The sequence below is a fragment of the Dipodomys ordii genome, unplaced genomic scaffold (assembly GCF_000151885.1).
Source record: "Dipodomys ordii isolate 6190 unplaced genomic scaffold, Dord_2.0 Scaffold56, whole genome shotgun sequence".
Taxonomy (NCBI): domain Eukaryota; kingdom Metazoa; phylum Chordata; class Mammalia; order Rodentia; family Heteromyidae; genus Dipodomys; species Dipodomys ordii.
Window position 1 is genome coordinate 6,846,120 of NW_012267272.1, and position 14,997 is coordinate 6,861,116.

Genomic DNA, 14,997 nt, shown 5'->3' on the forward strand with positions numbered 1-14,997 from the left:
CCACTGTCTGATCTTCTACTTAAACATTCTAAAATCCAACCACCGTTTCACATATTACATTTTTTAATGTCTTTTCATCATCTGACAGCACTTTTGAAAAGGCCAGATTGCTGCTCTCCTTCTTATGGCATGACACCCAGCAAGAAAACATTCCTATAACCATGGCAGCCAGACTTTACCATGAAAAAATGCACAGTTGAGCTGGGTGCCGGTGGCTCATGCCTGTAACCCTGACTCCTCAGGAGGGTGAGATCCGAGGTTCCCAATTTGAAGCCAGTCCAGATAGGAAAGTACATGAGATTCCTAGCTCCAATTAACCAGAAAAAAAGCCAGCAGTAGAGGAGTAGCTCAACTTGGAAAAACAATAGCCTTGAGTGGAAAAAGCTAAGGATAGCACCAAGGCCCTGAGTTCAAGCCCTGGGACTAGCACACATAGAAAAATGATGCATAGTTCTAGTAGATGGACTAGGCTTACATCAGAGCAATGTCACAGCTGTATGGGAAAGGAGATATTGAAGGGTCTGATGACATCTCTCACTTGGAAGATAAGATTTTTTTCCCCCAGTACAGTCATACTATTCAACACACATTATGTAGAATTGAACTTTATAACTTGAGGTAGGGAGGTGAGGTGGAAATGGAAAAGAACAATGGAAGAGATAACATTGACCAAGCTGTATTGTACTCATAACCTGACTTAGGGAATTGTAACCTTTTTGTGTAATTACTTAGTAAATTATTTTTTAAATGTGGAGAGTAAATAAACACAATTTTTACACACATACACCACACACACACACAGACACACACACACACACACAGACACACACACACACAAGTAATGCATAGTTTTAGTGAGACTCCTATCTTCAGTTAACCACAGAAACCTAGAAGTTGCACTATGGCTCAAAACAAATCAATAAATATTGCATGGACCAAGGTGGGTCTTTCAAGCCTATGACCCTTGCTAGTTGGCAGGTGAGATAAGGGGATCATGGTTGGAGCGAGGCCAGTCTGGACAAAAAGAAGTTTGAAAGACTCCATCTTAACACACGTCTGTGCCCTGGTGAGCATAGTCACCCCCGTGTCGCTGAGAACGCACAAGTAGGAAGATTGTAGCCCTGACCAGCCTAGGCATAAATCAAGATCCTACACTGAAAATAACCAGTGCTGACTGGAGGTGTGGCTTGAGTTTTAGGGTGCTTGCCTGGCAAGCATGAGGCCCTGAGTTCAATCCCCAGTATTACTAAAAGGAGGAAGAAGAGGAGAAGAAGGAGGAAGAGGAGGAGGGGAAGGAGAAGCAGCAGCAGCATTAGCAGAAGCATAGATCCAATCCTTAAGGAAGGCTCCCCGCTTGGCTCTTACCTGAAAGGTATTCTGTCTCATGAGAACATGTGAATCTTCATCCCTCTCTCCTCGTGAAATGGCTCATTGCTGTGGTACAGAATGGGACTTTGCCATTCTATAAATATACATAATGTATGATTTCCTCTTTTGACTCTGGGACCTAAACAGCAGATTATGTTCCCAAAACTCCATAAAAACCATAATTTAGTGGCCGTGGCACTCCTAAAGAATTTCATTCTAAATATAGAGAGGTATCCCTCTGCAGAAAAAAAACAATTTGCCCAGCAACTTGGTTCTAATATATAATTAAATCCTCTGGATACTTTGCAGTGATGTTTTATGGCTTATTTTGAGTGTTCATATTTTATTAGAAAATTATAATTTTCTCCTAAATAGGAGTTTTTACAAGGCTTGAATTATGCTGGCTGGCTTCATGTTTCAACTATAATTAAAACAGTGAAAAGAAATAGCTTAGCCACACAGAGCACACGTGTTTCGGAGCAGAGCTAGATTTTGTTAACCCCTGTTTCTACATCCCTGTGTCGGTGGGGCCAGGCTGCGTGAACCAACTCTAGGCATCATTTGTGACTACTCAAGGAATAGTGTGGCCTAGGGAGGAAAAAAGGCTCTTCCTCAGAAAAGTCTTCCTCACATGTCACCCCACGATACACCCCCACATCCCCTCCATTCATAAAAATGTTCCCTTTCTAGCCAGGGGCTGGGGGCTCATGTCTGCTGCCCTACTCCTGCTCACCTAGTCAGGTGGCTGAGATTTGAAGATCACAGTTTGAAGCCAGCCTGGGCAGAAAAATTCTTAAGATTCTTACTTCCAGTTAACCAGCCCAAAGCCAGAAGTGGAGGTATGGCTCAAGTGGTGGAAGGCAAAAAGTTTTGAACAGAAAAAGTCAAATGAGAGCACAGGGCCCTGAATTCAAGCCCCGGTACTAACACACACACACACAAATACACACACACACACAGAGTTCCCTTTTTCATAAATACCTGTTGGTTCATCCATGAGCTTATTCTGGTTCCTCACCAGACTGTGAACCCCTTGAGGGCCCGAGTAATCATTTTTAGTCAATACTGCCTGTCCCTGGGGACAAATGACAGCTCTTGGTCTTGCTGAAGAAATTCAGGGGCAGACACACAGAGTTTAACAGAGTGAGATTTACTGGAGCAAAAGTGAGAGTAGAGCCCCATAGAAGACTGCGGGTAGACATGCTGATCACGCGGGCAAGTGACCGGAGCCCTGGGTCTTTGAGGGGCAGGGCTTAATGATTGAGCTGAGGACATGTACATAGTTGTGACTATTACTAAGAACTGAGAGGACATTGCCACGTGATGCCCTGCATAAAAGATTCTATGGTAAATATTGTTAGAAATGGAAGGATATTTTTCTGCGTGCCAAAACTAGGGCTTGAATTCATGGCCTGTATTGTGCTATCCCTTAAAAAAAAATATATATATATATGTATGAATATGTATACATATGTATATATACACTTGTATATGTATGTATATATACATGTATATTTCTTTCTGGAGGATGAGTAAAATGCCATTGTGTATACATACCACACTTCACTGACCTACTCATCCATTGTAGGGCATCTGGGCTGTTTCCATAACTTGGCTATTATGAATAGTGCAGCAGTAAACATGGATGTGCAGGTGTCTTTACTGTATCCTGACTTGTAATGTTCTGGGTAGATGCCCAGGAGTGGTATGGCTAGGTCGTAGGGAAGGTAGAGTTTTCTGAGAACCTCTGAACTGCTTTCCAGAGTGGTTGTACTACTAGTTTACATTCCCACCAATGGAGCATTACTGCACTGTTCCCCTTTCCCCACATCCCTGCCAACACTTGTTGTTATTTGGATTCTTGATGTTGGACAAGCTAACTGAGGTGAGATAGAAATCTCAGAATTGTCTTGATTTGCATTTCCTTTATAAAGGCAGGGAAGTTGAACATTTCTTCCTGTGTCCATTTGCCATTCTTCCTCCAAGAAGTCTATTTTAAGCTCCGTTGCCCATTTATGGATTGGTTAATTAGTTTGGGGTATTCATTTTGTAAGGTCCTTGTATAGTTGGGATATTAGGTCTTCATTGGATGTATTGCTGGTAAAGGTTTTCTAGTCTGTCTGCTATCTTTTCAGTTTAGTAACTATGTCCTTTACTGTAAAACTTCATTTTCATGTAACCCCATTTGCCAATTCTGTCTCCTATTTGCTGTGCCCTTGGGACTCTCTTCAAAAAGTTCCCACCTAAGCCTATCAGTTCTAGCGTTTCTCCTACTCCATCTTGCAGTAGCTTCATGTCCCTTAGTGTTTTTGCTCAAAGCTGGTTCTCCACCACTGGAGTCATAGTTCTACTTCCAGCTTTTTGTTGGTTAACTGGAGATAGGAATCTCACAGACTTTCCTGCCACGGATGGCTTTGAACCATGATCCTCCAGTCTCAGCCTCCTGAGTAGCTAGGATTACAGGTATGAGCCACCAGCACTGCCCTGATAGCCAAGTTCTTGACACTTGTCTGAGCTTTCTAGGGAGACCTATACATAGCAAAGCAGCCCCGACGGGGGGACCTACACAACAGAAAACACTTTTCTCCCACGTGAGACTGGACGTGTGTGATCAGGGTGCTGTGAGCTCTCTCTTTGGCCTATGGATCACCACCTTCCCCTCGTGTCCTCCCGGGGTTCTCCTTCTGTCAACGGGAATGTGCGAATCTCTTCTTGGAAAGACAGGAATCATATCAGATCGGGGGCCCACCCTCATGGCCCTCATTTTACTTTTCTTACCATATTAAAGGTAATTATGTCCAAATGAGGTCCCACTCTCAGGTTCCTGGGGGTGAGGAGTCCACTAAATGAAGTTGCAGCAGGCAGAGATAGCACACATTGCACATTCCACCAGTGTTTGTTGACTGAGGGGGAAAAGTGAATGAATGCTAGGAAACAGAAACACTGTAGCAGATGGGCTGTTGGAAGCAACTCTGCTGGCAAAATCTTTGGGAGGCCTCTCCTTTCCCCACTCCCTTTTCTCCCCACCCACACCCCTAAAAATCCAGACACATGAGCCTTTCAATTCTGGGCTCCACCCAACCAATCCTGCCCCCCAAGCCCTCTGAATTGAAGTTCAGGCCTGATTCTCGGTCCTAGGACAGAAGACTCATCTCCAGAAGCCAGCGCTGCACATACTCACAGGGACCCTCTCTCAGTGGGGGACAGCAGAGCTCACCAGGGTGCTGGGATGTTTCTATGGTGACCAGCAGCTGCAACTGGGCAGAATTAGGCCAGCAGATCTGGCCCCTTGGCTGAGTCTTCCGTCATCACCTAGGAGTATTTGCAGCTTTCTTCTGCATCTTGCAAGAGAGATCTAAGTTTGGATCATTGGAGGATTTTAATCAGGATTTTTAACATGAACCTGTATTGTTACCTAGGTAGCTCTGTGTGTGTGTGTGTGTGTGTGTGTGTGTGTGTCCTAAACCTATGCTCCATATTTTCCATCAGGTATCAGGTTTGGAGCCCAAGCCAGTAGCCAACAGCATCCTATTCTTACGTGGGAAGAGATGGGAAGAGGTCAGAGGAGTCCTGACTTCTGCTTTCAGTCCTGAGAAGCTGAACGAGGTAAGACACAGCACACACTCGGTTTCTTATCCACCTATGATGGAGGGCCGGGCCAGGGTCCCTGCTGGTCCCCGCAGCACCTGCCTGCGCTCTGCCCACCGGGCCTCGCCTCTCACTCTGGCAAAAAGTACAGGGTCTGGTGCCATGTTTCATTCCCAGCATCCCACAGGCCCCATTGGCGAAAATGAATTGTGAGTCAACAGTGCATAAGTACACACAGTACTCTGCCCATGTCCTGCGATGCTGCTTGGGGTGCTGGGCCAGCCAGGAGAAGACTGGAGCTATGTTACTTCTACTTCCTTCTCTAATAATCCCCTGGGATGCCTGTTCAAGTGCAGTTTCTGAGTGAGAGCCTGCATTTCGCACATTCTCTCTCTCTGTTTCTCTGTCTCTCTCTCTCATCTATCTTTTCCTTTTCATTTCATTGTGTGTGTGTGTGTGTGTGTGTGTGTGTGTGTGTGTGCGCACCGGCGCGCGTGTGTGCCACTACTGAGGTTTGAGCTCATATTCTTGCTTGACTTTTCCTGTTCAAGGCTGGCACACTACCACTTGAATCATACCTCCCTTTCCAGCTTTTTGCCTGCCTGGGATGGCTTCTCACTGCGATCCTCAGATCTCAGCCTCCTGAGTAGCTAGGATGATAGACATGAGACATTGGTACCTAGCTCTCATTCTCTCTTTCTAAATGAAGCCTAGCTATGTAGTCTAAGCTAGCCTCAAACTCTTGATCCTCCTGCCTCAGCCTCCCAGGCACGTACCAGCATCCTTGACTGGAAGTTTGCATTTCTTTCTAACTGCCCCTGGGCGATGAGAGATGTCAAGTGAAGCACACACTACATAGTAAGGGAACTAAAGCAAATGCTGAGTCAAGTCTTTGTCTGGGGGGTGATGGCTGCAGATGCTTCTGAGCAGAACCCTAAATGCACAACCCGTCGGGGTGTGTCCTTGGAGACCAAGGCTGAGGCACCAGCCAGACGCATTACCACCACCAGCTCTTTAGGACCTTGGGTTCATCTGGTTTCTCAACCAGTGGCCGTCCTTCCCCTCCCAGCTCACCTTCTCTAGCCTCTGTCCTGTCAGCTGGCCTGGGGTGAGGGTGGGGGCTCTTCAGATGCAAGGCTGGTGTGGAGTCTGTTGGTGTGACTTCTGCAGGAACTCACGAGCGAGCAAGGGCTCTGCTCCTCTGCTGTGGACTGATCAAAGGCCTTCCTGAGTTTGAGTCCAGGTCCACGCGCAGCCTCGGAGGCTGGCTGGACATGCTGGGCTTTGGCCATCCACCAGGTCTGCCCCACGGTGCAGGTGCTTGGCTTCAGCAATGGATGCTCAGCTCGGCTTAGTCTGGAGAGGCTCTGCAGAAGTCCCCAGAGAGGAGCCCAAGGCCCCCATGTGTCCTGCTGGCAAATATGCGCAGAAGCCAGCGAGCCTGCCATTTCCCATCATTCTAGTTTGCAACACACAAGTAGCCCTGGAGCTTGAGCAGAGGGCTGAGGGCACCAGCGTGTATCAGTCACCCGTCTACAGGAAGACGCTTACCCCCTGCCCGTGAGATAGATGCTGTGTCCCCATTTTACAGAGGAGGAAACTGAGGCCCAGAGGGAATACAGTGCCCCCAGTCACACAGCTAGCATGCAGCAGAGCCGGGATTAGAATTCAGCTCCAGAGTTCTTTCCACCCGTGTGACTGCTTCTGACCTAGATGACATTTTCAAATGGTGCCCTGGAGCCCCAGGGCTGTCCTGAAGGCGGGGCGTCTCCTGCCTGGGGAGGGAGAGGAAGCGAATCCCTGGGTCTCTGAGGAAAGCTAAGGGGTCAGAAGCCACTCTCCTCTATTTTCTACCTAAGTTTGGGAACAACTAAGGTATGGAACTACGCCTCGAGTTTTAGGTAGAGGAAGAAAAAAAAATGTCCTCCTATCTCACCTGTGTGAGAAACTGAACCTTGTTCAGGTGAGTGTACTATTCCTTTAGCCCAAACGGGACAATCACAAGCTCTCCCAGGACCCCTCCTGCGGGGACTGGCCCGCACTCTGCGCATGGTCAGTCTCTTCCCCAGGCTTGGTGGGCTCAGGGTGACGGAGGAGAGACCCAGCAGCCCGCTCGGCCACATCTCCATCGGAGGCATCTGGGAAAACCTCTGCTGCCTGAGTTCTTCCTTGAAATTTGGATTCAGTTGGCGTGGTTCAGAGGCAGCCTGGGCTGGAGGGGTTCTCCAAGCTCCTTAGGAAATTCGAATAGAAATCCAGCCCTGAGAACCTCTATAAGGAGGGGTCCCCACAAGGAAAGGCAAGTCCGCTTCTGCTGCGACCATCACCCCACCCTACATTAGTCCGTGTAATATACTGAGGTTTCAGGGAGGAATTTGTTCACAGGAAGATCCTGCTTTCCAAGTGTACCATGCCCTGTTGTGCAGCTCGTGTGCAAGCTGCATGGGGTCACCTCCCACACATGCAGTCTCCCAGCTCCTCACCTCATGGCATTAGAGACCTACGCGGAACCTAAGAGACAAGGCATGGAGGGAGAGGGAGCCAGAGACAGAGGCACACAGACACAGCGAGAGACAAGACAGAGACAGAGACACAGAGACACATGGAGACAGAGACACACAGAGACAGATGTGTACAGAGACAGAGACATAGAGAGAGACACACACAGACACACAAGAGATACACACAGACACACCGAGACAGAGACACATGGATAGAAACAGAGACAAAGGGAAATAAGAAACACACAGAGAGAGAGGGAGAGCAAGAGAGAAAGGAGGAGTGGAAGAGTGCAAAGGAGAAGAAAACAGAGAGAAATTTCAGACAGGAACTCCCTAGATGTTGCTTCATTTTCTTTCCTCCTCCAAATGGTTGCATGTAGACCCTTGGATTTCCATTCAAAAGCAGCCATTGGCATGGGACTGGGGGCAGGTGGACATCTGGTGTCCTCCCCTCTCTGAGCACTTAGGCCTGGTGGGTTTAGGTGGCCGGGGAGTATCTCAGAGCATCCTGGAGATGAAGCTGGCTATACAGATTTGGAGCTCAGACCAGGGAGGGGCAGGAGGGCCCCATGAGCCCCGTGAGGTCACCTACCGAGGGAAGGGATGGGGGGGGGCAGGAGAGATGGGAATGGCTGAAGGACCCTGAAGAGAACATGTTTAAGGGACAAGGGCGAAAGCTACAAAGTAGACTTAGGAAAAGTAAGTCAAGATGGAAAGCAGGAGGACATGACGGGGCAAAGCATTTCAAGGAGGAAGGAGCAAGCCATAGTTTTAAATGCTGCTAAGCTGGTGAGACGGTTTCATGCTCCATAGACCACGTGCCTGTGGGTTTTCCCCACCCATTAAATGAGCGGTGCCCGCTGCATCGGAAGGAGGCACTGCTTGCTGTTCTCAACCAGAAAATCCTCACTCATTTGGAGCCACACGTTAGGGTCCAAGATAGGACAGGAAGTGGTTTCCATCCTGTGGAAGGGGGAAGCAGAGAGAAAGGGCAAGATGAACTGGGTGACTGGCAAGAATCTGATCACCTCCTTCCCCAGTAGAGCTGGCCCTGCTGGTTTCTAGATGTTTCTTTGGACTTTAGCCTCCCAGCTGCCTTTGATCTCTAGAACACTGGTTCTCACTGTGGGGAACCAAGAATCAGAATCAGCTTGTTAAATATCTATAATTCTAAACCAGGTTCTGATGGCTCATGCCTCTAGTCCTAACTGATTGGAAGGCTGAGATCAGGAGAATCGAAGTTCAAGGCCAGCCTGGGCAGAGAAGTTCACAAGATTCCCTTTCAACCCATAGTTTGTTATAGTAAGGTGCACCTGTTATCCCCAATTTAGTGGAAAACTGAGAATGAAGGTTTGTGGTTGCAGGCTAGTCTGGCCTTGGGGGCGGGGGCTTCAAGATTCTATACCTATAGAGAGAACAGACTCTGTGGCCTACATTTGTAATCCCAACAGCAAGGGAAAACCTAAAATAAGTGGGTCAAGGCCCAGGGTTAAGCCCAGACAGGAAGCGAGACCCTATCTAACCCTTGAAAAACAAGCCAGAGGAGTAGCTCAGCAGGCTCTGATCACCTCCTTCCCCAAGAAGTGCTAAGTGTGAGACCTCGAGTACAAAGCCCAATACCAGAAAAAAGAATCCTCCTTCTCATCACCCCAAACCATACAGAGTCAACATGTCAAAGGGTAATGAGAACCCGGAGGCTTTACAAATGCCCTGCAAGCTTCTGCTGGGAGCCAGCATGCACAGCTCCTGTATTCTGTGTTCCGCCATCTGACTCTTACTGTCTCCGCTCACTGCTTTCCCAGGCTGAGGGCCAGGCCCCAGACCTTGCCACTCATCTCCTTCTTTATTCATCTCTCTAGCACTAGGATTCCATTTATCTTACTTTTTACTGTGCTCCCTGGATATCTCATCTTGCTAGGTGTGGGCTTCAGGGAAAACAAAGTTTTCTCTTCTTTTTCTTCCTCACCTTTAACTACACATACTGGAGACACAACAGGCACTCAGTATTGATCCCTGAGTGGATGGATAAAGACTTGAAAAACTGACAAGCTTTATGCCAATTCTAAGTCATGACATCCAACAAGATGAATGGCCAAATAAGAGAGAATACTTTTTTTTTCCCCTAAGAAAAAGCTAAAGGTAGACATCAGCAGCAACTAAGTATGCAGGAATCAGAGATCTGAGGATCACAGTGCAAAACCAGCCTGAGAAAACAAATCCACGAGACTCTTATCTCCCATTTAACCAGCAAAAAGACAGAAATGAAGGTATAGCTCAAGTGGTGGAGCACTAGCCTTGAGGAAAAAAGCCAAGTGAGAGTACAAGGCTCTAAGGTCAAGCCCTAATACAAATAAAGAGAGAAAGAAAGAAAGAGAGAGAGAGAGAAGAAGGGAGGAAGAGAAGGAAGGAAGGAAGGAAGGAAGAAAAGAAGGGAAGGAGAAAAAGAGGAAAGAAAAAAGAAAAGAAAAAAAGGAAGGAAAAGAAGCAAAGCAAAGCTAAATGTGGGCCTGGTGGTATACTTGAGAGGTTAAAGGGAAGGACAAGTCCAAGGCCAAGCTGGGCTTACCAAGCAAGACAAAAAAGGAAGAAGTTAAATAAGAGGAAGTGACAAACCATTGGCTTTGTCTTTAGAGAATCCAAGTGTGTGCATATAAAAATAGAAGAGGCGGATCATAACCACAGAGGAAAGTGAGGACCAGACCAGGTATCAGCACCAAGGTGCTGACCCACGGGTACAAGCCACGAGGACCTTAGCCTCTTTTCCAGGAATTACAGTATCTCTACACCTTTCTGAACTCCAGAGAGGCCTTGGGGCATCATCAAACTTCAGAGTGAATTTTCTAAGTAAAAGTTGCTTTTCCTTTGGAATTCTGAGGCTTTTCCATTTAGAATCTTGGGAGCTCTGTCTCTCTTCCTGTGCCTCTAGGTGTCATAAATATCAACAGGTCTGGGTGGCACTACCTTTATTAATATAATATTAGGCAGCCTCACTCAGCATTATTTCATGAGATCATATGTGTGTGTGTGTATATAGCATTTATATGTGTATTGTGTGCCTACATATTCATATACATGGGTGTATAAGGCAAAAACATTCATGTACATATAAAGAGCATATATGTGTGTGTGTCTATGTGTATGGCATTTATTCACGTGTGTGTGTGCGTGTGCGCGCGCGCGTGTGTGTGTGTGTGTGTGTGTGTGTGTGGTGCTGGAGCCAAATATCTATTTAAAGTTTAATTGACTTTTGGCTTTAGTCTTACCAGGGATAATACGTAGCAATAGAGAGCTGGTGAAAATTTGATGGGTGCATCCCCAATTTGGGGGGATGAGACCATTAGAATCATAGTTCAGTGATGGATCAATTATTACTGTTTATCTGCAAAGATTGATCAGCATTGCCTGGAAAGCCATTTATTTGCTTGGAAAACTTTACTTGATTAACCTGTCAGAGTTTTCATCCCCCCCAAAAAAAGAATTAATGTTTTTTAAAAAGGTCAACCAGAAGACTTATTTAGATTTCTATAATCACCTTTTTTTTCTGGATTCTTCACCAAAGTCTGTGAGTGACAAATTCTGGGATTGGATAAAACTTTCTTGTAAAGCGGGAAGTAAATGGATTTTAATTTCAGGAGCTGACATTGAGGCTACATTAGTCCTTCTCTGAGGGAAACATAAAGCACAGCGTCCCCTGGGGACTCAGGTTAGTCTTTATTTCTAAATGGAATAATTCATCTGAAAGGGGAGCGCACGGTGAAATCTAGACATTTGTATATTCCTCCAACCAGCTCTGACTTGAACAGCAGTAAGTCAATAGGAAGAACTTTTAGAGACTCTTCTTACGTTTTTTGAGTCAGCACAAAAGTGGTAGGTGAGCATACTGAAGAGAAAATAATCTAAGCTTTCCTCAGATGATGCTGACCTCCAAGTTATGCATGGCTACAGCTATGACTTGAGTCTTGGATCTCCCAAAGGCACTATGGGGGAATAGTAGAATTGCTAAGTGGTGGGTCCTCGTTGGAGGTCTTTAGGCCATACTCATAGGAGCGTGTCCTTGAAGGCATTGTGAGACTCTGCCCCTCTTCTGGCTTCCTGACCGTGTAGTAAACAGTGTGGCTCTGCCACACATTCTTGCCATGATATGCTGCCTCATCACAAGTTTAAAAGAAATGGGGTCAGGGCTGGGAAGGTGGCTCGGTGGTAGAGCGCTTGCCTTGCATGCGTGATGCCTTGGATTCGATTCCTCAGCACCACATAAGAAAAAAGGGGCTGGGAAAGTGGCTCGGTGGTAGAGCGCTTGCCTTGCATGCCTGAGGCCCTGGGTTCAATTCCTCAGCACCTCATAAGCAGAAAAAGGAAGAAATGGCACTACGGCTCAAAGTGGTAGAGCGCTAGCCTTGAGCTGAAGAACTGAAGGACAGTGCCCAGGCCCAGAGTTCAAGCCCCATGACTGACAAAATGGAGTCAAATCTCCAAAACTGTGAGTGAAATTAAACCTTTTCTCTATGTAAATTATCTCAGATTTTTTTCTGGTCCTGGGGCTTAAACTTAGGGGTTGGGTGCTGTCCCTGAGCTCTTTTGCTCAAGGCTAGCACTCCACTGCTTGAGCCACAGCTCCACTTCCTATCCCAGATATTCTTTTTAGAGTGACAGGTAGCTGTGTTAACTAACCCAACTACCGAAGAGAAGGATTAGAAATTATGAAGGATGAAAAGGCCCCTGAATTCAAATAATTTAATGAGATATTGGAAACCATCTTTGAGATTCACCATCTACTTTAGCATATTCCAATTTTTTGTTTCACTTTGTTTATTCTGGATTCAAGTCTTCAAAAGATGAGAACAGGGAGGTTCACTTCCCACTTAGTTATTAAGAGAAACAAGGCTACTGAGTTCTGGACCTTTAAAGTTAGCTTCCATGTTGAACTTTATTTCCCGGTACCTTCCAGAAGAGGCCAAGCTTGAAAGCAAATAGAGCATGGATGCAATCCAATATGGCAGCCTATTAGTCAGCTTGATGTCCCTCCAATAAATTATTTGAGTTAACTAACTTACAAGGAGAAAGGCTTATTTAGCTCACAGTTTTGTAGGTTTAAAGACCAAGACCGGGCAGCCTTATTGATTTGATCTCTAGGGAGGAAAAGAAGATCGAAGCACATCATATCAGAGTATATATAGGAACAAAGTGGCCCTATCTGGAACTAGAGACATCGAGAGAAAGAGAGAGGTAGAGGAGAGACTAAAGTACCTCAGTCCCCTTTGAAAGCATGATCCCAATAACATAAAGACCTCCCACTCCGTCTAACCCACAGCCTTCCAGTACCGTCCCTCTGAGGGCCAGGGATTTGTACATGAACATTAAAGTGTCCAAACCATTTCAGGTAGCTTGTATGCACTCAGTCCTGAAAGCCCAACATAAACAATGGGCATTGCCATATTCAGCTAGATAACCAAGGCTGACACTGCCACCGAGCAGACGTTATAAAAGACCATCCAGCTTCCTAGACGAGACGCTGAGGGTGTCTGTGTCACCAAAGAATGAGTGAGCTGCCCCATCACAATGCCCAGATACCCACTTTCCCCCATGTCAGACAAACAGGGAAGAGGCTGGCATCTCTCAGAGCACAGAGAATCTGGTTCTCTGCCTAATTTTTCACTTTCTTCCAGATGTTTCCTGTCAGGAAGGCACGGTCAATAATGTATGAAGCTTAGAGACAGAGGCAGATGTGCTCATTATTCCCAATAGGCCTTTGCTGCCTTGGAGAGAAGACATATTACTCAAGAATGACTTCAATTTAAGAAAAAAGAATTTTTTTTTCAGTTGGTGTAGCCAGCTTAGGAACAAATGGCTAGCAAAGACCATTTCAGTGCAAAAGTCTTCGCAGAATTACAGTCCTCATCACAGTTTTGTTTGGTCTTTAAATTTCCCCTGGAAACTCTTCAGACAGTCACGTGCGTTGCTTTCTAAGGCAGAATGCGCATTTCTAATCATGTAGACCAAGCAGCTTGCTCTACACCAGCCTCGAGCAGTCTATTTTTTTACTATCTGCTTTTATTTCTTAATCCTTCTGAACAATAAAAATGAAAGTCATTATAACCAAGTGTGACTGTGATAATAAATACTTCAGAATCTAAAAAATACATTGTCCTTGTCTGACCAGTTGCCCATTTTCCAGAATGTCTGGGTATTTATCTAGCAGCAAGAGATCATTATCTGGTGGCACAGTTGTATTCCACTGACACCTAATCTCCTAATTAAAATTGGGATAATGATAGAGTGGTTAAGTCCTTGTTTAAAAAAAATACTCCTTTTCCATTTACATTGAAAAGAAAACACACTCCTTGTAGGAACCCCATCCCGGGTGATAAGATGGCTTGCCTTTGCCAGAATCATAATGTCACTCCAACTTCGCTGCTGGTTAAATCTAAAAGAGCATCTCAATGTGCCTCCTAGCTTGGACGTTGCTTGGCAACACCAGCAGCCACCTCCTCATCAGGGTGAGTTCTAATTGGCCACAACTCTTGACAGAAGTCACTGACTTATTAGAAACAACACATGATTATTTGCCTAGATGACTGGAGCTGATACTTAGCTGGGAGTTTTGCATCAAAATGAGTTGTGGTTGTTTTTAATATCTGGATGGCTTTTAGCAATGGTGTGGGCAAGGAAATGATGTTTGATTTGCTAGAATTAATTTCTCATTTGTTAGTCAATAGTTCAGAGTACATTAAAGTATTCATTTTTCATTTTCTTTCCTGCCATATTGGTACAAAATAAGCTAACCTTCAGTAGTTCACTCTTACTGACTCAGAAAACTCCCTTTGAAAGCACTTGTAAAACACTGTTGCCTGCATTCATACAACTTTCCATCGCTATCACAGATATCTGACATAATCAACTTACTGTTTTTGAGGTTTCAGTCTGTGATCAGCTTTTAGGTCTCTGTTGGGGGGAGAGGCACATCATGATAGAGCTCATGGCAGAGGACAAACCCCTCCAGCAGCAGAGAGGAAGTGGCTTTAAAAACTTTAAGAAGCCAGGTGCTGTGGCTCACGCCTATAATCCTAGCTTCTCAGGAGACTGAGATCTGAAGATCATGGTTCAAAGCCAGTCCAGGCAGAAGAATCCATGAGAGTCTTAACTCCAATTAACCACCCAAAAAAAAACAGAAGTGATGCTGTGGCTCAAGTGGTAGAGTTCTCACTTTGAACTGGAAAGCTCAGGGACAGTGCCCGGGTCCAGAGATCAAGCCCCAGGACCGGAAAAAAATTCCTTTAGGAACACACTCCCAGGGGCTGGGAAAGTGGCTCAGTGGTAGAATGCATGCACAAGGCCCTGGGTTCAATTCCTCATCACCACATAAGCAGAAAAAGCCAGAAGTGGCGCTGTGGCTCAAGTGGTAGAGCGCTAGCCTTGAGCTGAAGGGTTGAGGGACAGCGCCCAGGCCCAGAGTTCAGGCCCAACGACTGACCAAAAAAATTAAAAAAAAAAAAGAACACACTCCCAATAATCTGAAGACTTCCCACTAGGCTCCGCCCCT

General features: G+C 45.9%; 1 protein-coding gene across 1 annotated transcript in view; it reads left to right on the forward strand.

The window, feature by feature from the left end:
- Positions 1-14,997, forward strand: part of Tbxas1 (thromboxane A synthase 1 (platelet)) — a 141,761-nt gene that overhangs the window by 67,574 nt on the left and 59,190 nt on the right. Inside the window, exon 5 of the mRNA XM_013021630.1 lies at positions 4,858-4,974. Coding sequence (XP_012877084.1) covers positions 4,858-4,974 — 117 coding nt within the window. The remainder of the gene's footprint in view (positions 1-4,857; positions 4,975-14,997) is intronic.